Raw genomic sequence first — 24,374 nt, 5'->3', positions numbered from 1 at the left:
CACTAATCATTAGAGAAATGCAAATCAAAACTACAATGAGGTATCACCTCACACCAGTCAAAATGGCCATCATCAAAAAATCTACAAACAGTAAATGCTAGAGAGGGTGTGGAGAAAAGGGAACCCTTTTGCACTGTTGGTGGGAATGTAAATTGATACTGCCATGATGGAGAACAGTATGGAGGTTCCTTAAAAAACTAAAAATAGAACTACCATATGACCCAAAAATCCCACTACTGGGCATACACCCTGAGAAAACCATAATTCAAAAGGACACATGTACCCAATGTTCATTGCAGCACTATTTACAATAACCAGGACATGGAAACAACCTAAGTGTCCAGCAACAGATGAATGGATAAAGAAGATGTGGTATATAAATACAATGGAATATTACTCAGCCATAAATAGGAATGAAGTTGGGTCACTTGTGGAGACATAGTTGGACCTAGAGACTGTCATAAGAGTGCAGTAAGTCAGAAAGAGAAAAACAAATATCGTATATTAACGCATATATGTGGAATCTAGAAAAATGGTACAGATGAACCTATTTACAGGGCAGGAATAGAGATGTAGAGGTAGAGAATGGACATGTGGACATGGTGAGGGGAAGGGAAGGGTGGGACGAAATGGGAGATTAGGTTTGACATAAATACACCGCATGTGTAAAATAGATGGCTAGTGGGAACCTGCTGTATAGCACAGGGAGCTCAGCTCAGTGCCCTGTGACTACCTAGGTGGGTGGGATGGTGGGGGGCGAGGGAGGTCCAAGAGGGAGGGGATAAGTACACATATAGCTGACTCGCTTCATTGTACAGCAGAAACTAACACAACATTGTAAAGCAATTATACTCCAATAAAAAATATTTTGACAAAATCCAATACCCATTTATAAAAACTATCAACAAACTAGAAATAGAGGGAAACTTTCTCAAGTTGATAAAGAACACCTACAAAAATCTTACAGCCAATATCATACTTCATGATGAGAAACTAGATGCTTTCTTGCTAAGATCAGAAACAAGGCAAGAATGTTGGCTTTCACCACACCTATTCAATATCATACTGAAAGTCCTAGCTAATGCAATAACACAAGAAAAGGAAGTAAAAGGTACACTATTTGGGAAGGAAAAAATAAAACTAATCTTTGTTCACAGATGATATAGTTGTCTATGTACTTTGCAGAAAATCCCAAAGAATCAACAGAAAAACTCCTGGAACTAATAAGCAATTACAGCAAGGTTGCATGTTACATGATTAATATACAAAAATCAGTTGCTTCTGTATGAACCAGCAGTGAGGAATTGGAATTTGGAGTTTAAAACATAATACCATTTACTTTACCACTCCCCGCAAAGAGAAATATTCAGGCATAAATCTAACAAAATATGTACAAGATCTATATGATGAAAACTACAAAACTCTGATGAAAGAAATCAAAGAAAATCTAAATAACTGGAGATATATTCCATGTACATGTATAAGAAGACTCAGTGTTGTCACATTGTCAGTTCTTCCCCACTTGATCTGTCATCAATGTAATCCCAATCACCATCCCAGCAAGTTATTTTGTGAATATTGACAACCTGATACTAAAGTTTATAAGGAGAGGCAAAAGACCCAGAATAGCTAACACAATATTAAAGGAGAAGAACAAAGTTGGAAGACTGTGACTACTTGATTTTACTACTTATTATTATAAAGCTGCACTAATCAAGATAGGGTTGTGTTGGTCAAAGAATAAAGAAGAAAATCAGTGGAACATAGCCCAGAAATAGACACACCAAAATATAGTCAGCTGATCTTTCATGAAGGAACAAAAGCAATATGATGGAGCAAAATGGTTTGTTCCACGAAAGGTGCTAGAACAACCAGACATCTCCATGCCAAAAAATCCAACAAGAAAAAGAATCTAGATATATACTATACACCTTTCAAAAAAGTAGACTGAAAATGAATCATAGACCTAAATGTAAAATATGTAACTATAACATTCCTAGAAGATAGCAAAGGAAAATCTAGGTGAACTTGGTTTTGGCACGAAAGCATAACCAAGGAAAGAAAAAAACGTTATGCTAGACTTGGTTAAAACTGAAAACTTCTGCTTTGTGAAAGACACTTCACCCCCACCACCATGCAGTGCAAAGGTAAGTGCTGGCAAGGTTGGAGAAAGTCCATGTGCGCCTGAACACTGGGACACGAGGTACTTCCTGTCACTCTTGGGCCCTGTGGCAGCTGCAGCAGGCCAGCTGGGGCAAGCTCCTGTTACTTTAAAGAGAGGCAGAGAGAAAGAGCAAGAATGAATAGACAAGTCACAGATTAAGATAAAATATTTGTGAAAGACACATCTGAGAAAAGACTGTTACCTAAAATACACAAAAACTTTTAAAACTCAACAACGAGAAAGCAAATAACCCTATTAAAAAGATGGGCAAAGATCTTAACAGACATCTCACCAAAGACAGATGGCAAATAAGCAGGTTAAAAGATGCTCAATGTCACACGTCATTAGAAAACTGCAACTTAAAACAGTAATGAGTTACAACTACCTATGTTCTATGGGTTCTATATAAAAACTCATAGAATTTACAACACGCAGAGTGAACCCTAATGGAAAATGTGGCCTTTAATGAATAATAATGTATCAATATTCGCTCTGCAATTATAGCAAATGTACCACACTAACCCAAGATATTAATATTAGGGGAAACTGAAGGGGTAGGGCACTGATGGGATACATGAGAATTCTATGTATTTTCCACTAAGCATTTTTATAAACCTAAAACTGTCCCCAAAATAAAGTGCATTAATTTTAAAAAATCATCAAAGGGAGAGACGATAGGGAGAGAACAGGTGTTTCCCTTCTTTCCTTCCTTCCTTCCTTCCTTCCTTCCTTCCTTCCTTCCTTCCTTCCTTCCTTCCTTCCTTCCTTCCCAGGTGTTAAGCCAAAGGATGCTCCTTTATAAATATTCTGCTCACTAAGCTCTGTCTCAGAGTTGGCTTTCTAGAGAACCCTACCTGCAACAGAGGTTGTGATGGGATACTTAGTCTGTAGTTTAGGTCCCACGTCCAACTCTGATCAGATTTTATTCACCAGGTTTTGAGATGTATTCTGAACTTTCCACAGAAAAAACTGTACATCGTGTACCAAAAAAGAAGCAAAAGTTTTCAGTTGCTTTAGGAATTTAGATCTGTGAAGTTTTTTATTTTCAGGACTCCAAAGACAATTAAGGTAAGTCAGGTACTCTCAAAGAAATCTTTTTTTTTTTTCTGGTCAGAGAGGCTTCAGGAAAAGTTCAAGAAAGATGACTGGCATCCACCTTCAAGGAATATATTCATCTGAGGAAAATCCCAAAGGGCAGACAACTCCTTAAAAGGAGAAATTAACCACTGCTTTGGATCCAAACTACATGAAACACAGAAAAAGTAAAGGCAAGCTTAAAAGTGATGAAAGTGAAAACGTGTATGTGTCACTCAGCTGTCAAAACAGAAGGAGAAAATCAGCAAGGACCTGGTGGCGTTGGGGTGTCTCATGACAGCCTGGCAAGGACATAGTTTCCCCACTCAGCCTTTGTGGTCACTGGTGGCGATGGGACCACAGTTTTTCTGTGCTGTTTGGCTAGAGTAGAGTGGTTACTATTTAAAAGTTTTCAGCTTTGCTATGCTGCCCCTTTCTTTGTTTTTTTGATTAGAGAGAGTAGGCTTTTCATGTTGTGTTTGTTCGTTTTGCTTTGTTTTGGGTCCATGCCCATGGCATTTCCAAGTTGCTGGCTTCTTCCAATCCAAGTCTTGGGTATATGAGGCAAAAAGAAAACTGGGGAAACACCACCATTTTGTTCCTTGGATCCCGAGGTCCCTAAATGATCTGTCTTTCCTCCAACTTTCAGAGTCTTCGCATGGCTTGCCAGGGTTTTTAGTTGTACTTAGCTAGAGGCATAGGGAAAACATGTCTGCTGCTTCTTCTTCTTCCCAGAAGTTGAAATCCCATATTGACTTTTACACTTTATTGTCTTTTATAATCTACCCATGAATGTCAGATAATGTCAGTTCTATTGTGGTGCCCTATTAGACAATGCAACTAAGGATCCCACAGATGGAACCTCTTCATAAAGGAGTGACAATGTTCTGGAAGAGCATATGGGACCAGAAATATTGTTGAGGCCATTTCTGGAAAATATAATCTACCATGCTCTTTGCCTTGGGAAACTGATGAACAGCTGCACTACAGTTAAAGTACCCAAATTTGTTTCTCATCTCAGTGACTCAGTTGACTACATATCTGGAAGCAGTAATCAAATCAGGACTCTCCCACCTGATTTGCCTTAACTTCAGAGGATTATTCACATCACTGTGAGGAGGCACTACATAACACTGTAAGAAAAAGAAGAGAGCCAACTAACTGGGAAAAAATAATCAGTCGACAGAACGTAACACTGATGTGGTCCTACATGTATATAGAGCAATTATAAATGGGGGAGGGTAAAAAGAGTTAAAGGGAAGTAAGATTTCTCTACTTCACCTGAACTGCCAAAATGACTACGTTAGTAGATTGTGATGTTGTAAATATATAGTGTAATGCCTAGAGCAACCTCTAAACAAGCTATTCAAAGAGAAACATTGAAAAATACTATACATAAGTCAAAATGGAATCTTCAAAATGTGCAAGTAACCTGCAGGAGAAAGAAAACAGACAGAGCAAGCAGAAGACAAAAAATAAACTGGCAGACTTAAGCCCTAACGTATCAATAGTTACATTAATTGCAAATGGTTTAAATACACCAATTAAAGGGCAGAGATTGGCAGAGTAGATTAAAACATGACCCAGCTATAAACTGTCTACAAAAAAACTCAGTTCAAATTGAACATCATAGGCAGATTGAAGGTGAAAGGATAGAAAAAATACACATCACGAAGACATGGATAAAAGGAAAACATAAGTGTCTATCTTAATACTAGATAAAGTTGACTTCAGATCAAAGAAAATTACCACAGAGAAGGATACTATATAATGATAAAAGGATCAAGCCACCAAGACAATGTAGCAATCTAAAATGTGCAAAGCACAAACAACAAAGTGGCAAAATACGTGAAGCAAAACCTGATAGAACTAAAAGGAGAAGTAGACATATCCACAATTGTAGTTAGAGACTTCAATACACCTCTTTCAATAATTTATAGAACAACTATACAGACAGTCAGCCTGGCTAAAGAAGAACGAAACAAAGTCATCAACCAATAGCATTTCACGAAAACTTATCGAACACTCCACGCAACAACAGAATACACATACCTTTTGAGTGCACATAGAACATACCCCTTTTAGCAGGCTGAGGCTTTTTCTACTTGGGAATTTCTGGTTTAGCTGGTCAGATGCTGTTTTCTCCCTGGTACTTCCAGCCTCCCCTTCAGTTGTTACTGTTAGTTTATAGTTTCTGGATCTGTACCTCACAGACCACAAGAGAGTTTCCAGGGTCTTCATACACTTGGTCTCATGATTGAAAGTAAAAATAGCTCAATACAAATTTACATGACCTTTTCTTCAATTCTACTTGTGTCCTTTCAGGACACTCTATCCTCATTTTCTCCCTTCCTTTCTTTCACACTGAAGCACTTTTACATTGCCATATATCTTGCCTCTTATCGCACCATCTCCTCATCCTATAACTTGTATTATGGAACAAGGTGAGTTTTTTGTTTGCTTGTTTGTTTGGCTTGGTTTGGGTTTTTTGCCCAACTAATTTTTGGATACCAGTTTCCCCTCTGCTAAACATGTAACTGGGGCGAACTGCTCAAATTCCCTAAGCCTTGTCATTTATAATATGGGAATAATAGTGACTCTTGTTAAGATTAACTGAGGTAGCCTTAACTCCTTTTCCTTTTGTCCTTCAAACCCTAAAATTCCATGTTTTAATGAATGGTGTTGATTGAGTTGGATTGGGAGACTGGTCTTAGGGAAGAGGCTTACTGGAGATTCTGGAGGTCACCCAGGGGAGATTTCTGGGCAAGGGGACCAGCAAGAACAAAGCTCAGAGGTAGCCTCAAGCCTGGTGCTTTTGGAGGCCCGAAGAAGAGCATGGCTGATATTTTTTCTTTAATTTTGTACTTAGAACTCAGTGAGGAGGGAGGTAAATAAAGGTAGAGGGGTGAAAAAGATTTGGAAAGTACTAGTGATGGGAGAAAGGACAGGTATAATTCAAGAGAGAGCAAGAAACAGAGAGGGAAAGCAAATCTTCCAAAGCAAAAGAGATCATATGTTATGAAAGAAAACGGTTATTTCAGAAAGTTTCATAATCCCGGTTCCTAACACATAGTCTACTTTCATTTTTCTATATCCTATCCTGGCTCTTGAGCGTATGAATTCATTGTTTTACGTAGCTGCAACTTTAGCAAAACAAAGTTTGTGTTTTCTGGCAAGATTAATATGTAATCCCGATGTCAATCTACCTTTTTAGTCAGAACGCACCCATTTTAGATTATTTTCCACGTTGACTATTGATGACCAAAACAACCAAGTCTAGCTTGTGTCTGTCTTAGTGTCTCATTATTTCGGTCATAGAAATCCTGCAAAAATAAATCAATTTAGCACGTGTCTTCTTGATTCTAGTAACGTCTAAGCAGGCCAGAAAAAAACACATTTGCTCCCTACATAGACAGTGTTAATCCATCACCTCTCAAGTTGCTGCATCCCTTTGGACTGGGTCTCATAAGCAGAAAGGCCCAGTTAGTTGAGCTAACTAGTGTGTGGCCAGTGGCCGGCACGCGTCTCTTTAGGCCAGCAGGGAGCGCCTGAGCTCCAGGGCACCTGCTCCAGTCGTCAGGGGGCGTGGCTCTGCATCCTTGACGGACAGCTGAGGATGCGGACGAAGATGAGGTAATACAACCACATCAAGGACAGAGTGCGGATGTGGGCGCGTGTGCGTGCGAGCGTGAGTGTGCAAGACACTAAGTGTCTCGGAGCTCGCGGTACGGACAGCGATCACACTGCATTAAAGAGAAAGAAAGAAAAGAAAAAAGAAAATTCCATTTCTGGGAGGGAGACTGCAAAGTTACGGCCGGCAACAGCTGCAGTCCCGGGGCTTTGTCCTGGGGGGGTCGCTTTTCCGCGTCTAGGGACCGGAGAAACCCTCCACAGGCGCGGGTTTGCCCGAGCGCCGGGCTTGGGAGGGGCGATTCATTCTAGAAGCAGCTGAGCGGAGCCACAGGGAGGGGGAGCTCTCTCCCAGGCGGCGACAACTGAACGTGCGGTGAAAGGGTGGGGAGGGAGGGGTGGGGAACTCGGCGTGCCAGTCCGAGCGCGATCGCGCGGCGAGATCCCACCCCGGCGTCTGCGGAGCCCGAGGCGCAACTGGTGCGAGGGCTCGATGCTCGCCTCGCCGTCAGCCCCAGCTCGCGCCCGCCGGGTGGCTTTGCTAGGCGGGGGCCAGTTTGCAGAGAGCCGGACACTTGCATGAAGCGACTCGACCCCACGGAGCAGCGGCAGCAGCGGAGCACCCAGGCGGCGGCGGCGCGCGGTCGGAGCCCGGCGGCCCTGGTCTCCGGGCCCCGGTGGATGCGCGGCTGGGGAGCGACCCATGGGCCGGAGCTGAGGCTGCCCGGGGTGTCGGGGCGCGGGGCGGGGGGCGCGGTCGAGGCCCGGAGGCGGCGGCGCAGGAGGAAGCGGAGGAGGGCGGGCGCGCCGGGCCCGGGAGGCAGGCATCGCAGCGCTGCCGCCGCCGCAGCCCCGGGCTCGCCATGCTCCTGGCCTCGGCCGTGGTGGTCTGGGAATGGCTGAACGAGCACGGCCGCTGGCGTCCCTACAGCCCGGCCGTGAGCCACCACATCGAGGCGGTGGTTCGCGCCGGGCCCCGCGCCGGGGGCAGCGTGGTGCTGGGCCAGGTGGACAGCCGTCTCGCGCCCTACATCATCGACCTGCAGTCCATGAACCAGTTTCGCCAGGACACCGGTGAGCCGGCCGCCCCTGCCCCGCCCGCGCCTCCTCCCCTGCCTGCCCTGAGATCTCCCACGTCGCGAGCCCACCGGGGCCCACCTTTGTCCGCATCTCCATACACTGGTGTCACCGAGAGGTGGTCGTGGGGGGAGCGCTTGACGCCCCACGATCCTCTTAAGATACTCCCTGCAATAAACGTCCATGCAAATAGTATCCGTGGTTTGGTTATGCAAACCGAGCTTCAACCTAGCTCCTAAAAGACCCCCTTTCACGCCCCCCTTTTAAACGCTTGGTGGCTCTTGTAGAAATTCAGGGGCTCACCAGTCCACAAGCAATCCCAGCTGATAGGAAAGGCTTCCTGCTCTCATTCCTCACACATCACCTTGGCTGACTGACCCTACTGTGCCTCAGGCACCCTTGGGCCTGCCACACGTTCCCCTGGTCAACCACCTCGCTGCTTCTACCCCTCGGGGTGGGATGGCTTCCCACAGCTGCAACCTGGAGGGTGGGAACTGGGGGGGAGGAAGAAGGGATTCCCGGGAGGCTTTCACTGTAGTCTAGTATGGGAAGGGAGGGGCTTTTCTGGGAGCAGAGATGGACTTGGGGGATTCCAGGGCAGGAAACGCCCGGGTTGCTGTGGCATTGGTGAGTGCCTCTGCTTGGGCACTCCAAGTGTTGAAGCAACAGGCCAGAGCAGATGGAGAGAGGAGGGGGAGGGACACAGCTCCGGAATGCCTGGCTGGGAAGCTGATCGCTTTGTCCTTGGAGGAGGAGGAGGAGGAGGAGGAGGAAGATTCCTAAAAAGAAACTGTCCCCAAGATTCGCCCCGTAAAGGTCCCCTATGGGGGACACTAAACTCCTATCTTTTTGTGAGAATCAAGTTGCCACTGTGGCCACCACAAATCCCACATCCCAGCTGGCCAGCCTTTCCAGGTCAGAGCAAAGAAGAGAGCCTGCAGGCTGGAGGTCAGGGTGGTGGGTCCTTGGCGTGAGGGGCAGAGGGGGCTGCATCTCTTTGCGTGGCCCACGCATGGTGCCCAGGCTTAATTTACCTGGGACAGGTCTGTCTCTCCAGTAGCCTCTTCACGGAAGTGAGCAGTTGTTTTGGGGATTCTGGCTCGGCTTTCTCGAGAGTGTGACTGAGGAGCCTGGAGAGACAGGTGTGGAGGGGAGGGACCGGAGAGGAGGACTGGGAGAGTCCCAGAGGGTCAGAGAACAGCTGTGTGAGCAAAGGCATCTCCGCCTCCTTGGAAAGCCCCCGCATCCTGTGCGCTAATTAGGATTGTCATGGGAAAGGGGTATCTTTCCACTCTTGTGTCCTCATCTTTAGTCATAAGTCCTAATAACCTCTTTGCCAAGGACTTTGTAGACACCGACCGATTGAGTGAAGCTTTCTGGGGAAAGGATTCCAGAAGTGTTAGCATCTGGAGGGGCTTAAACCTTGGTGGGAAAGGGAGGGGGGTGGAGCTGAGAGAGACTGGGAGGAGGAGGGAATAAGGAGGAATGCGGGGAGATTGAGAAAGAGGATTAAGAGTGGCCAAGGGGGAAGGGGGAGAAGGTAACTGTGTACTTTGGATAGAAGTCAGAGAGGTGAGGGTGGAGGCATCAGACTGGGGGGGAGGGGGAAACTAGCCCTGTAGGTGGGGCCAGAGAGTCTGACAGTCAAGACACTTACCTGACAGGGGACTGCACTCCTGCTCAGAATAAATGGGCAGGTGTTAGCTTTTCTATTTCAGACTAAATCTCAGCAGCAGATGGAGAGACACCTTGGTGACATAAAGGTCCCAGGCTTTGTCCCACATTTGAGAAGGGGGAAAGTTTAACCAGTGTTTAGGGATGTCTGAGATGGGCATGGTTCCTAGGAAGGGTCATGGCCTGAAGGGCCCTTACTACAGAAATGAAGTTCTGGAGAAAACTGGGTTGAAGGACAGTTGCTACTTCCCCCGGGTCTGACCACCCTTCCCTGAGGACAGGCTGCCCACTGCCTGGTGGTCCACAGTTAAGTCGGAGGCTGGAGCTCCTCAGATTTTAGACCCGACCTGGCCCTGGATCATTTTTCAAACTGCCTCAGGGTGTGTTGTACATTTTTTGTCTGTCTTTGAGGGATTCAGACTGCTTTGGTATCATCCACTCATTCTAATGGTTGATCGGCCACCGTGGACCGAGAGCCTCCATCCTCAGCGCCAGGCCCCGCGCTGGGTGCGCTGGGTGCATAAGGCACTGGGCTGAATTCCCAGGATTGCTGGGTCTGTCAGGGAGCTTGTCAAAGCAGAATAGAATCTCTGGGTTTCTGGGCTCACAGCCCCCTCCGCTGTCTTCTCCATCAACAGACACACAGTTCCTCTCAATATAGCTCATTGATGAAGCCGTGACAGGGTAGGAACTGTAAACCACCGGCTCCCAGGCAACCTCGGCCAAGCCCTGGCAATGTTTAATTAAATTACCCACCATCCCCAAGCCACAGTTTGAAGCTGGGAACCAGAAACATCCCCATAAACAAAGGAGAGCTGGAAGTCCCCTGCCCAGAGGCGATTCCTCTCTTTTTTTTTGTTGCCTTCTCTATGTGGGGACATTTCCTGACATGGGAGCTGTGTTTTTTCAGAAGTTGCCTGCCCTGCTGCCAAGGAAGTCCTCAGACTCTCCACTCCCCTGGGTTCCAACCTCATCCAGCCTGTCTCCAGGGAGATGGCTGGGAGGTTGCAGATACCCTCTGCCCACCTCTGTTTGTCCTGGGCCCTTCTCCTTCCCCAGACCATCTCTGAGTCTGAGCTTGTTTGCATTCTATGCTGGTCTCCTCTAGGCATTTTGGGCTAGAGAATGGGGAAGAAGGGAAGAGACAGGGCTAGATAGAGGTGAAGGAGTCTTGGCTGCTTCCAAAAGCCTCTGTCGGGTCCGCTCCACCCACGATCATTCACCTTGACTGGGTTGAGCTTTTTCTGTTGTAGGACAGTGGCTGGAGCTCTGTCCCCTGTAACTTCCAACATCACTGTGCTCTGTATCTTCCAACATATCTGATCACTGCCATTTTCAGGGCCTGGCAGCAGGATGGGGGAAGACCCGGGCTGGCAGTGGGAGACGTGACTCAGGGTCTCATTCCAGACCCACTGGCTTACTCTGTGACCTTCAGCAAGTCCCTTGACTGCTCAGGCCTCATTCTCCTTCGTAGAATGAAGAGCAGCCTTAGGGTTCCTTCTGGCTCCTTTCCTCCCGTCATGCAGATCGGCAGGTGAATGGGTTTGGACTCTGCACCAGTGATGACGCTAATTAGAAGTAACATGGTACGAGGGAGGGTTCTTTCCAGCTGTTTTCTTATTTTTTTTTTGGAATTCCTTTATTTTTTTTATTATTTATTTATTTATTTTTGGCTGTGTTGGGTCTTCGTTTCTGTGTGAGGGCTTTCTCTAGTTGCGGCGAGCGGGGGCCACTCTTCATCGCGGTGCGCGGGCCTCTCACTGTCGCGGTCTCTCTTGTTGCGGAGCACAGGCTCCAGACGCGCAGGCTCAGTAGTTGTGGCTCACGGGCCTAGTTGCTCCGCGGCATGTGGGATCCTCCCAGACCAGGGCTCGAACCCGTGTCCCCTGCATTGGCAGGCGGATTCTCAACCACTGCGCCACCAGGGAAGCCCCTCCAGCTCAGTTTTCTGTGCAACTTTTGCCTCTTTCATGTCTTTAACGCAGTGACAAGAGTCAGATGGAGAGTGATTAAAGGGTTTGATAGAAGCTGATTTTTAGTCCCCCCCCCAACTATACTCCCCACCCTGTGTGAGCACAAGAGTGGTGGGAGCAAATGTCATGACCACATGATAGCTATGGTACGAGGGAGGCGCCAAGCACATTGCACACATTATCTGGTTTCATCCTCGGCCATCTTATGAAGGACCCATTGTTCTCATTTCATAGGAAAGGAAACAAGTTGAAAAAGATGAAGTTGCTCAAAGTTGTACAGCTAGTCCACGGCAGAGCTGAGATTCTGAATCAAGTGCCCATGTCCTACTTGTGCAGGCACTGTTCCAGGCTTGTGGGATATAGCGATAGCGAACCATCCAAGTCTTTGCCCTCATGGAACATTCTAGTGGGGGTGAGGGGTGCTGGTAAGAGAGGCCTGGGATTTCCTGGGTACAGGAGCATCGTGTTGTGTGGACGTGGGTGAAATGCCCTGGAGTCCTAGGGTCATGCCTGAAAGGTGTTGTCTCTCATTTCCCAGGAGCCAGGACAACTTGGGTGCTTTGGGATGTACGTGTCTGAGTTGCTGGAAAAAACTTTTTTCCTCTTTCTTCCTCCTTCGTCTGTGAAATCCTTTATCCCTGTCCCATTAGAAGCCTTGTCCTTGGGTCACACTGCACCTTAGGACCCAGTGGATTTCCTCAGATCATCTAATTCAGGGTCCTGATAATAGAAAGGTCCAGGACTCGCCCATGTCAGATGGAGTGATCTCAAAATAATCAGAGAATGTAATCCCACCACCTCTCTTGTCCCACAACTTTCGCGCTGAGGTCTGCCTTCTGTTTTTAACTAACCCTCTAGGGCTGAACTGAACGCAGCATCTTTCCTTCCAAAAATCAGCTCTTCCTTGTGACACCCCTCTTCTTGTTAAATGGCGTCACTACCTTACCACTCGCCCGTGGACAAAGCCTCAGGGGTCTTTGACTCGTCTCGTCCTTCTTTTTGGATGCCCCATATATACGGGCATGTAGAAGCTGAAACTTGAGCATCTGTGATGAATGAATATTCTGCAGTTGTTCACGTGCAGATTCCCGGGCCCAGTTCCCAGGGATGCGGACCCTCAGTGCTGGAGGGTGTTGCTGATCTGTTCCCCAGGAGATTCGAAAGCACGTGATCCTGGATCACTTGGAATGCATTCAGCTACTTGTGGTCAGGTCCTACCCATTACCTCTCTGTAGGGTCCCTCTGATCTATCACCTGCTTTTCATTTTTGCTGCCAGCACCCTCCCCCCTCTCCCCCCCCCCCATTACTTCTCATTTGGAACTAATAAATGGAACAGCTCTGGTGTCATCACTTCTCTGTGTCACAAACCTGGTTTGTGGTTCCTCGTGGCCTGTAAATAAAAGCCCTCACAGCCTGGCAGTCCAGACCATCTATGCCCTGGCTCTCACACACCTTTCCAAGTTTATCTTCCTGTATGCCCATATTTTCCTCTACTCCTGCCAAATAGATGTGCCTTTTATTCTCAGGCATTCCCTTAGACACCCTCCCCCCAACTATTCACAAGGTTCCTTCTCCTGAGATACCCTTCTTCATCACTTTTACCTGTTGAAGTTCTCCTTATCATTCAGGCCCTATGCTCTTTGTTATGGTCTCCATTTCTTGAAATGGTCTCCAAATTATTATTACTTCCTTTCTTCAGTGGATATTTATTGAGCCCTCAGGACATGCTAGGCATGGGGGCTACAGCCTTAAGCAAACTCCTGGATGCCCACCCTCATGAGACTGGGAGTCCCATGAGGTAGGTGGACATTCATCCAATGAATCACACAAATAAATGTGTAACTGCACCTCAAGACGGTGTAAAAAATAGGAGCAGGAATTTTACCTGGTCGGACAACCCAGAGAGGTTTCCTCGAGGAAATGAGCTGAAATCTGAAGGATGGGTAACCAAGAGGATGCCAGAGTGTGGGTGGGGAGGGACCAAGATTGTGAAGCAACCCAGAGAGGAGAAGAGGCAGTGGCGAGAGTCTGCAGGAGGCCAGTGGGGCAGAAATGTGGGCAGAGTGTATTAGGATTCGAGGAGACCACGGAGGTTGTGGGTGGAGAGCATCTTGGTCTTGACCTACAAGGAAGTCACGGAAGAGATTGAAGCACGGTGGGGTTGTGGTTACATTTTCTGCTAACACCGCATTTGTTGACACCCTTTTTGGTGGCATATTCTGCCTCATAACTAGGCAGTTGCCTTGTTTTAGACTGGGAGGTGCTTCGGGAGTGCCTGAATCTGCATTCCTCACAGCAGCTAATGCATACTCAGCAATATGGGATAAATGATCAAATGCCAACGTAGCCAGAAGTCCTCACCCCATCACAGCACGTCTATGGAGCCCTCGTTACTGCCGACTCTGCCTTAGGCACTGATATGAAAAGTGCCGAGATGCTTGTACCCATCAGACATAAGCAGCTGTGCGCCCCAGACTCCTTGAAGATGGAGCCCGGACTAGGAGAGCATTTCAAGAAATGGATGGCAAATGGCATAGGACCTGAATGATAAGGAAAATTTCAGTAGATCAAAACAGCGAAGGAGGGCATTTTGATAGACGGGACCTGGTGAATAGTAGGGGCAGCGGGGAGTCAGGGAACACTGAGGGAATGCAGGAGGAAAAGGGGGCATCTGTCCAGGGCAGAGAGGAGGATAAACCTGGAAAGAGGCAGGGCAGAGTTCCCAGAAGTTCTGGGGCAACTCCCAGGCATAGCTGGGACTGATACCACCATTGTGAAAAATGCCTTTTAAGCACATTTATGAGAATTGGTCAAGTGCATTGTTTGTCCCTGCTACCCTGGACAGAGAATAAAATAGTGTCATTTAAGCTCTCTAAACTTAATGTCCTCACCTTTAAATGTTGTTTCATAGGATTGCCAGGAAGATCAAATGAGTTAGGATAGCTGAAGGTGCTTTCTAAGTAATAAAGATTGTGCAAAGAGGGAGTTTAAACTCTCTCTCTCGTCCTCCTCTTCTCTCTCTGTCTCTGTCTCTGTCTCTCTCTCTCTCACTCTCACACACACACACACACATACACACACACTTCACATCCCCTGGACTAACCTTTCCCCGTGACTTCTCCATCCTGCTAAGACATAAAATAGAAGATAAATTACAATAATAATCACCAACTTTTATTGAGCCCTTGCCATGTGACAGGTATTATCTTAGCATTTATATTCATTGCTGCATTTAATCCTCAAATCCACCCTTTGAAGAAGCTACCCAGGACCCAAACAGATGAGGAAACTAAGGCTTAATCACACAGCTGGAAGGGACGGAAGCTCTGCTGTTGGATCCAAAGGCTGTGCTCTTTGTCCCCCAGCAAGCTGGCGCCTTAGGAAGGAAATGGCGGCAAACCAGGGGCCTACTGGCCACCCCGTTCTTCCTCCTCCTCTCCTGCTCCCCCCCACATCCAGCAGACCTCCTGGCGCTGAATAGGGGATTGTTCTGCTTCTCCCTCCTGCCTCTGAATGTTGATGTTTTGGGTCATTAAGGGGCTTGGAGATGGGGTGGGGGGGGGTTATGACCTGGCAAAGGCCTGAATAGTCATTGTTCCTTTTCTTCCCCCCTTGAATGAGATTCTGTCCCCAGTCTTGGTGTCTCCCTCTGGGTTGGAGGAGGGAGTGGGTCAGAGGCCAGGGAAGGGGAGCCTTTTCCCACCACTTTGATGGATAGAGCTTAAGCTGACGGATGCAGAGATTCCAGCATCCTTGGAGCTCTCCCCAGTCTCCCTACCCGGCCTTGAACCAGGCATCTTCAGCCTTGATGTTAATATCCATGAAATGAGCCCTGGTGGGGCATGGATCTGAAGTCAAGGTTCCGGTAGATAGAGGAGAAAGAGGCAACAGTTACAGGCTTAGTTTTCCCTGCCAGTCCTTCGGGTTCATTTCTTCTGTCCTATTCCCCTGCAATAAACCCTAATCTCCTCCCTGCCCTCACCACCCCCCACCCCACCCACTGTGAGACTATCAAAATTGAGACTATCCTATCTTTAGGAGGGTTGAGCTTCTTGGAACAAAAGACATTAGATAAATAGAAAGTTATTCTTATGATCACTATCACAGTTGTTGATATAAGATTTAATGCTGGGAAATATGAGAGAGTTCTTTCAACCTGACCTTTTTTTTTTTTTTTTTTTTTTTACCACGCCCAAAGAAGTCCAGAGAGCCAGCTCCATCGCCCCCAGCCCTGGGCAGCCTTCCTGGGTGGGGGCAGAGTCTTCCTCTATCCTCTAGGGTCCCATGACCCTGTGTTCTTTTCCTCTGTAGCCTTCGGGGCTGAGGCATTTGGAGAATCAAGGAAGAAGGGAAATGATATTTCTCAGCACCTAGCACGTGTCAAGGGCTTTATATATTTTATTGCAAAGTACAGGGCGCATGAGAAATCCAGGTCCTGCCACAGACAAATACATATTCGATGAGTGAGTGAGCCACATTTAATTTCACAAAAACTAGGCAAAGGAGTCATCATCTTGTTTCTTGAGGGGAGAAAAGAAGGTTGTGGGGTGTTATATTAAGTGATCAAATTTGGCTGCAAACTAAGGTCTCCCAACTCCAAACCAGGAAGTGCTCTTTCTGGTACCCTGTACTGTCTCCCACATCCTTCCCCTTGTAACTCATCTGCTTTCACCCCCCTGTGACTGCTGGACTTCAACATGGCAGGAATGAGCCTCACTCAAAGCTGATATCTCAACCGGCAGCCCAGTGCCGGCACACTGTAGGACTCGTTTAATGTCTGCCTATTAATGTAACACAATTCAGTTTCATCCCTTGGTGACCCTGATCCTCTCCTCTGTCCCACTCTGGCAGGGACCCTCCGCCCAGTTCGCCGCAACTACTACGACCCGACCTCGGCCCCTGGGAAGGGCGTGGTGTGGGAGTGGGAGAACGACAATGGTTCTTGGACGCCCTACGACATGGAAGTGGGCATCACCATCCAACACGCCTACGAGAAGCAGCACCCCTGGATCGACCTCACTTCCATCGGCTTCAGCTACGTCATTGACTTCAGCACCATGGGCCAGATCAACCGGCAGACCCAACGCCAGCGCCGCGTCCGCCGGCGGCTGGATCTTATCTACCCCATGGTCACTGGCACCTTGCCCAAGGCCCAGTCCTGGCCAGCCAGCCCCGGGCCTGCCGCCGCGCCCCCCGCCCCGCCCTGCTCCTGCCCACAGTGCGTCCTGGTGATGAGCGTCAAGGCCGCGGTGGCCAACGGGAGCGCTGGACCCCTGCAGCCCCCGGCTGCCCGCAAGAACATGCCCGAGTCTGGAGCGGTCAAGGTGCCTCCCCCACCGGGCCCTGGGGCCAAGCCACTGGACAGCACGGGCACCATGCGAGGCCCGGTGAAGACGGTCCCATCGCAGGCGATCCGGCGACAAGCCTCCAGCACGCCGGCAGGGGCGAATGCGGGCTCCCCTGCTAGCGCCCCCGGAGCCAATGGCAAGACCGGAAGGGTGGCCCTGGCGACCTTGAATCGGCCCAACCTGCAGCGACTGGCCATCGCCCAGTCCCGGGTTCTCATCGCCTCCGGGTAGGTGCTTCCATGGCTGCCTCTGGCCATCGACTGACCAGGGGCGTCAGACGTCACTGATCATCCGGGTCAGAGATGAAGGAAGGGCTGCCAAGGCTTAAGCTCGTCCTCGTCTTCGCCTGACCCCCTGGCTGCAGGTGGAAGGCAGCACGGTGTGGTGGGTAAGCAAGGATGTGGCCTTTGGGGTCCAGCAGATCTGGATTCTAATGGAGACTTTGCCTCTTCCTAGCCCTGTGATGGGGGCGGATCCCTAACATCATAGAGCCCCAACTTCCTCGTCTGTAAATGCTGGCCATAATATTCATGTTAGGGTTGCAGTGAGGATTAAAGCAGGTGATGCCTACCAAGAAATAGCAGGCAACATTCATGGGCTCCCACCATGCTCTAGTTTGGGGGCTTTATCGCTTTACTTAATCCTTACAACAAGTCGATGGAGTAGGCATTTTTTGATCCCATTTTGCCCTTGAAGACATGAGAGTTTCACTCGCTCCAGGGCACATACCTAATCATCAGCGGAGAACGGGATTCAGACTTTAGGAAGTCTGAGCCCAGACTCTTCCCCACTCAGCCATGCTGCTTCCCTGTCAATCACATACCACGGTGTCCAGCATACAGTAGGTGCCAAGTGAGGGTGAGTCCCTTTCCTCTGGTGCCTCCAGATTGGAATAACAGCCCATGTTTAATGAGTGCTTACTACCTCCCAGGCAGTTTCCATGCACTGTCTCAGTCATTCCTGTGACAACTTGGGGACGTTGTGGATTCTGTTATAACTACTTGTTATCATCCTCTTGGCCTTCCTGATCCTAAAATGGGAGAGACGCAGGTCCATGTGGTACCCGTAGCCTTTGCCTGCCAGCCGCTGATTTCTTGTGAGACTGGCCTCTTGTATCTGTCCAATCTTCCCTTTCTCTGGAGGAGCCTGGCCCTGCCTGCCACCCAAGCCCCAGACATTCGGGATGGTTCACAGGTAGGTTGGACACGAGAGTGTGAAAGTCAGGCTGCCCAGAGGCAGATCTCTGCACATAGAGGCTCAGCGCTGGGAGGACACAGGAAGGAGGGTAGATTGCAGACTGTGAGGCCGGGCCTTCACTCCTGCCTCTGCCACTGGGCGAGGCATCGAATCTTTGCAAGGTCCATGTTCCCCCTGTGTGGAATGGGGGTCATCATGCTTGCCTTGCCTACCCCATGGAGTCAGTGTAAAAACCTCAGCTAAGAGAAGTCACCCCTTAACAGCTGACCCGATGCACTCGCCGGCATTAACTCATGACCTTACACCGTGATGCAAGTGTCAGGCATGGGCACTCAGCTAGGAATTAACTCCCCAAGGAGAGATGCACAGCCCATGTGTTACTGAGTGGGAACTGGAACCTAGATTTTCGTCTCTTAGTCTTCTGCTCTTTTGGCCAAAGCCCAGCTCCTCGTTGTATTCAAAGGCAATTTAGAAATGGTCAGATGCTAGTCAGATGCCTGGGATATTCATGACTTCCTCTGAGCCTGCAGAAGTATTTGGCAGAGGGGAAGGGGTACCCGCACAATGCCGCTGCTCAATTTCTCCACACTGGCGTACAGAAGCATCCTGGGGCCTCTAACGGAGTTCCAGGGCGACTGCTGGCATGGCAGAGGGAGGCTCCTATAGTGGGTAAGAACTCAGTCTTTAGAATCTGACTGGCTGGGCTGGAACCCAAGTTTCTGGCTGCGTAACTTGGGGCAAGTTTTGCATCCTCTATCTTCAGTTTACTCATCTGTAAAATGGGGATAGGAATAGTACCTTGCTTATAGGGTTTGTCATGAGGACTAAATGAAATATTCAGTGTGGATTTACTACAGTGCTTGGCACATATTAAGAGCCTTTTCAGTATTAGCTGCTATTATTATTACGAACAGTATCTATGCGCTCTGTAGTTACTGAAGTCCGAGCTGAGCAGAATCTAACACCCTACTTCATTTCTGGCGCCCTAGACAAAAGCCAAGTGACCCCATGCCATACTTGAGGGAAAGGAACCCCAGATTGCTTTAAATGTCAATGAAGGAGTCGGCAGCTCTTTATCTCTCTGCTTGAGTATCTGCCTGCCAATAGAATCCGAGCAGCAGAGTAGGGCGGAGGTCTGGGCAGTGCAATTTCAAAAGGGCTATAGAAACAAGTTGTTTTTTTCTCTGCTCTGTTTTCCTGACAAGGGAGGCCCCTCCCTACCCTCTCTGTCTTCCAGCCCTCTCCTTTTCACCTCTTACCACCTCCCTCACCCCCACTACCATCTTCTCCTCCAGCCTTTCTTGGCCATTTAATTAGCGTGTTTATTCCCTTTGTCTGCCATTGCCATCGACCTTCTGTCGTCCAACGGCCCCTTCCCCCTCCCCTCTCTGCCCATGACCTCTTCCAGTAACTTTCCCACGGAAAAAAGGAAGACCAGGGAGGGCGGGAGAGGTGGGATGGAGGGAAGGGTTTGGGGGGAACAAAAGATCCTGTGAATTATTCAGAGACACAAGCAGGGGGTTTCTAAAGAGGAGAGAGGAGGGCTGTGCTGAGGAGGGCGGGAGTCGCCCCTCTGGCCCTCTTTTCCAGAATGGAAGCTTCTCTATCTCCAGCGAGACCTCGGTTGCTGGAGAGACAAGACCATTGTTCTGCCGAGGATTCCTGGGTTGGCTCATAACTCCCAGAAAAACACTTCTCACCATGGTATCTGCAGAGCTATTCTCCCCTCATCAACCCCCCTTCCCCTGCCACCTTGCCAGCTCTTCTCTTTTCTTAGTTTTGTATTTTAGAGACAGAAATTAAAACGTGCACCCTCCATAACTGGGAACTTCCCCACAGCATGGGGGCAGGGGGGTGTCTGCTGATTGGCCAACAAGTAGTTGGGTCAGGCAGCTTTTGCTGAGTTGAGTTGCCTGGAGGACGTGAACGCTCACCTGCCTTTGGGTTGCTGATTTCCAGGAAAAGGAGTCAGGCACCTGTAACCCTGGGGGCCCCAACAGGCTGTGACCGGTGTGGACCATACAGGCTGTTCTTGGTTTTCATTTTAACGAATAACGGTGGGGGAAGGGTGATCAAGTGTTGCCAGCTCAACAATCTGCCCAGCTCTCAACTTTGTATTAATACTTTACACCTGACATCCTCAATAATCTGAGAAAATTGGAATATTAAGCAGGAAAAGGCTTTATATCAAGCCCAACTTCCTCTCACCTTTGGGAACCAAAAAATGTAAACAATCACCCAAGTTTGCATAGGGCTTGGCTATTTACAAAGTGTTCGACCTAGATCCTAAATCCTCCCTGGGAACCCATGAGACAGAGATTTAGGGTGCCCTGTTTACTGCGTGGTAACTCAGATGCGGTCATGAATGGCAGAGAGGCTGCACAGTTCTCCCAAAGGCACAAAGTCAGTGCAGAGCTGGGCTAGAAGCAGATATCCTGACCCCCTTGCAGGGCCCCTTCCGCTGGACCCTTCTGTATTTCATAAGCAAATATCCCCTCTTCCCCAAGCCCTGCTGGGGAAGCCTCCAGAGCCTCCTGACAAGCCCTTCCACCATGTTGTCCCTTTCCTGGCCTGGCAGGGACACCCACCTGTTCCGCAGTATTCACCAGCAGACCCTCCCTCTCCCCAGACCTTGCCCCCGACCCTGAGTTCTCGGGCTGCCCGGATGTGCGCGCTGGGGACGGACTGTTTCCTGGTTAACCAGGTTGGGTGTGGAAACCTGCCAGTCCAGTTTGTGGCAACAAAGGTGGCTTTTGTCACCCAGATCACAGCTACTTATCAGCTGAAGTGGGGGCCTTGGAGATGGTGAGGGGGGAAGGCAGGTGCTGGGCTGGGTGGCGCCCACTGCCCACTGCCCCCTGGTGCGGATCCAGAGAACAGGCGCAGAGGCGGGACCCTGCCCACCCCACCCTCCCCAGAGAGAGGCAGGAGGAGAATCAGCTCCAGGTGGGGGACCCAGGGCAGAGACGGCACCTTGGGTCCCCAGGTAGTGGGGTGGGAAATCATCAGGAAGTCTCCTTGGCAGCTTCTAACCCAAGACTTTCACAGTTTTACAGATAAGGAAATTGAGGCTCAGAAAAGTTGATGGGCATTGTTACTGGCAGGACGGGGTCTTTAACCTGATTTCTCTGACCGCCCCCCCCCCCCCCCCCGATCCACAATACCATGCCTGGCCTTGTGGGGCAGGTTACAGAGTCCGGAATCGAGTCTGTGCCTCTCTTTCTTGGTGTCTTTCTTCTGTGTTGAATTCAGCTTTCCCCTCCTCCCATCGGGATTTGATTTACCCTGGGGACAGTTTCTGAGGACAAGTAGCCTTTGGTGGCCTGCTGAGACACAAACACACCCACATTTGTTATTTCCACATCCTTCTCACAACCCCGGTGCACACGTCATCATTCCTGGGAAGGGACAGAGGCCCCAGAAGACTCGGCATGGCCAGGCAAGCACCCATCCTTCTGGGCACGTGGGGGACAGACAGACCCAGGGCTCAGCCTTGAGGTGACATTCCAACCTCCCCTCTGAGTTGTGGGTTTATTCCTTAAACCTGAAGCTTCGTGTTTTCTGTCTGCAGCATGGGGGTGTTAGGAGGATTACACAGACACAAGAGCACAGCCTAGTGAGTGGCTAAAACAATGGGCTCCGGAGACAGATTTCCTGGGTTCAAATCCTTCGCTGTGTGACCTTCGTCAAGTTTGCTTAACCTCTCTGTGTCTCACCTTCCCTGCCTATTAAAACGGAGCTAATAATAATAACACCTCTTGCATAGGTTGTTGGAAGGGTTAGATGGATGTATATATGGTGAGCAGGTAGAATGGTGCCTGGGATTAAGTGCCTGACTCTACTCCTGTTAGCGATTTTAACACATGGATGAAGGGCTGTGGGCCGTCTTGTTCACTGCTGTGTCCCTGGCAACCAGCAGAGTATCCAACACAAAGTGGGCTCAGTAGGAATGGACAAATAAATTAATAAACAAATAAACAAAAGTACTCTTTCCCCTCCCCCTACTTTCCCAGCACCACCCTTCCCCCATAGCAGAAACTCTGGCTCCTGGAGTCATCGGTGACCCCGTCCATCAGGCTCTCCAAGCCCACATCCCCTCCCAAACCCAGCTGTGGAGGCCTGGGTGGCAAGGGGGATGGTGCAAGACCCAGCCCCATGTGTCTCATATTTTTCTACTCAGCACCGTGGGAGGCCTCAACTTTCCCAGGCAGCTGTGCTGTGTTCTCTCCATCCTGGCTCAAGTTGCTGGGGAGAAGGACAGAAAAGGGAGGAGGCCTTGCCTGATATTTATGTTTCTCAGGGAAAAGGAGAAGTGACAGCTGTTAGAGCAGTGATTTCCAGATGTTAGACTAGGGATCGGCTGCCTTTGCATCCTCTCAGCAGAAGCTTGTAAAAATGCAGATTCTCTTGGCCCACAGGTAGAGCTTCTGAGGCAGGCAAGGGGCTTTGCCTTTTCAAAAGCTTCTGAGGTGACTGTACACCCAAGTTTGAACTTGCTTCTTTATGTTTTTTTCATTTCTTCAACCAATATTTGTTGAATGCCTACTAGTGTCAGGCTCTGAACGAAACAGACAAAGATATTTGCCCTGGTAGAGCTTAGATTTTAGGAGGGAAGATAAGAAGCAACAACTTATTTTCAAAGATCATACGTGGGAATTCCCTGGCGGTCCACGGGTTAGGACTCAGCACTTTCACTGCCGTGGGCCCAGGTTCAATCCGTGGTTGGGGAACTAATATCCCACAAACTGTGGGACGTGGCCAAAAAAAAAAAAAAAGGCCAGGGAAAGAGGGCTTGGGGGGTCTCAGGGTGGGATGGAGGGGTGGTTAGCAGTATTAAATAAGATGGCCTCAGGAACATCACTGAGAAGGGAACATTTGAGCCAAGGCTGAAGAAGTTGTAGGAGGGAACCAAGTAGGTGTCAGGTGGAACAGCATTTCAGACAGAGGGAACAGCCTATGCAAAGGCTCTGAGGCAGGACTGTTCTTGGCCAGTAGGAGGAACAGCTAGAGTGCAGTAAAGAGGCGAGTGACGTGAGGAGAGGCCAGAGAGCTGGGGGGATTGGGGTGGGGGATTTTGGCAGCTCATGCAGGGCTGTGTAGGCCTTCCTGGGACTCTGAGGGAACTGCAGAGCCCTTCTGAGTTTTGAGGTTCTGAGTGGAGGCATGATGTGGACTGACAAGGTTTGAAGGTACCAGCTCTGGCTGAGGGGCTAAGAACTTACTGCCTCTTTAGTAGTAATAAGAAAGGGGAACCCCTCAGTGGGTGAAGTTTTGGGGTCCCCTCCACTGGCCCATTTTGTCCCACTTGTCAAAAGCATGATGCGTCTGCTCTTTCCTTCTTCAGGGTCCCCACCGTCCCAGTGAAGAACCTAAGTGGGTCCAGTCCTGTCAACCCTGCCTTGGCAGGTAAGAGAAGCCCCCGGCTGAAGGTAGAAAAACAAAAGCAATGAAATAGGTATAGTGAGCATTTGTAAAAAGAGAGACAATTCGGATGTTGATTAAGACAAATGAGGGTGTGAGGAGTTGGGTTGGAAGGGCAGGAAGAGTTTGGGGAGAATTGATTGTGAAAAGCAAAGCTTGCTGTTGAAAATGAGGGAATGGATACGTTTCCGAGAAAAGTAGAGGCTACGTAGAGAATCCATGAGTTATGGGAACGCCGGTGGAAAGGAGGCGAGTAGGTTACTGGGGAGGGGGGGGTTGGGGGGGGTTTGGGGGGCTGACTCTCCAGTCCTTCTTCTCTCATGCTCTTGCCCTTCCAGGAATCACTGGGATCCTCATGAGTGCGGCAGGGCTGCCTGTGTGTCTCACCAGGCCACCAAAGCTGGTTCTCCACCCGCCCCCCGTCAGCAAGAGCGAAATAAAATCCATCCCAGGGGTTTCCAACACGAGCCGCAAGACCACCAAGAAACAAGCCAGGAAAGGTATCGGCCTCTTTATCGAAAGGGGTCCTGACGGGGAGGTCACAGACTTGGCTCCCAGCCGTGGCTCTGCCTCCACCACTGAGGGTCACACCCATGCCTTCACCCTCTATGCCTTAATTTCTGCATCTGCTAAATGGGCCTACCTAGTACCTGTTCTGATGATTACACCAAAGTGGATGAGGTATGGATCAGATGGCGACACCTTGAGAAATATAAAAATGCAGCGCAAAACTATAGACACATAAAAATAGGATGCGTGACACAGATAAAATATCAATACATTAGAGGGAAAGATCACTTTGACATTGGAATGCG

At 49.1% G+C, this 24,374-nt stretch overlaps 1 protein-coding gene across 1 annotated transcript in view; it reads left to right on the top strand.

Annotated features, from left to right (window-relative positions):
- The first annotated feature begins 7,315 nt into the window (after positions 1 to 7,315).
- Positions 7,316 to 24,374, top strand: part of DTX4 (deltex E3 ubiquitin ligase 4) — a 33,940-nt gene continuing 16,881 nt past the window's right edge. Inside the window, exons 1-4 of the mRNA XM_082341189.1 lie at positions 7,316 to 7,942; positions 16,445 to 17,168; positions 23,483 to 23,544; positions 23,898 to 24,059. Of these exons, the coding sequence (XP_082197315.1) occupies positions 7,732 to 7,942; positions 16,445 to 17,168; positions 23,483 to 23,544; positions 23,898 to 24,059 (1,159 nt within the window). The 5' untranslated portion in view covers positions 7,316 to 7,731. The remainder of the gene's footprint in view (positions 7,943 to 16,444; positions 17,169 to 23,482; positions 23,545 to 23,897; positions 24,060 to 24,374) is intronic.

This window comes from Balaenoptera borealis, assembly GCF_965194805.1.
Source record: "Balaenoptera borealis genome assembly, chromosome: 11".
NCBI lineage: Eukaryota > Metazoa > Chordata > Mammalia > Artiodactyla > Balaenopteridae > Balaenoptera > Balaenoptera borealis.
Note: the sequence above shows the minus strand (reverse complement) of the source record. Positions and strands in the feature narration are given on the sequence as shown.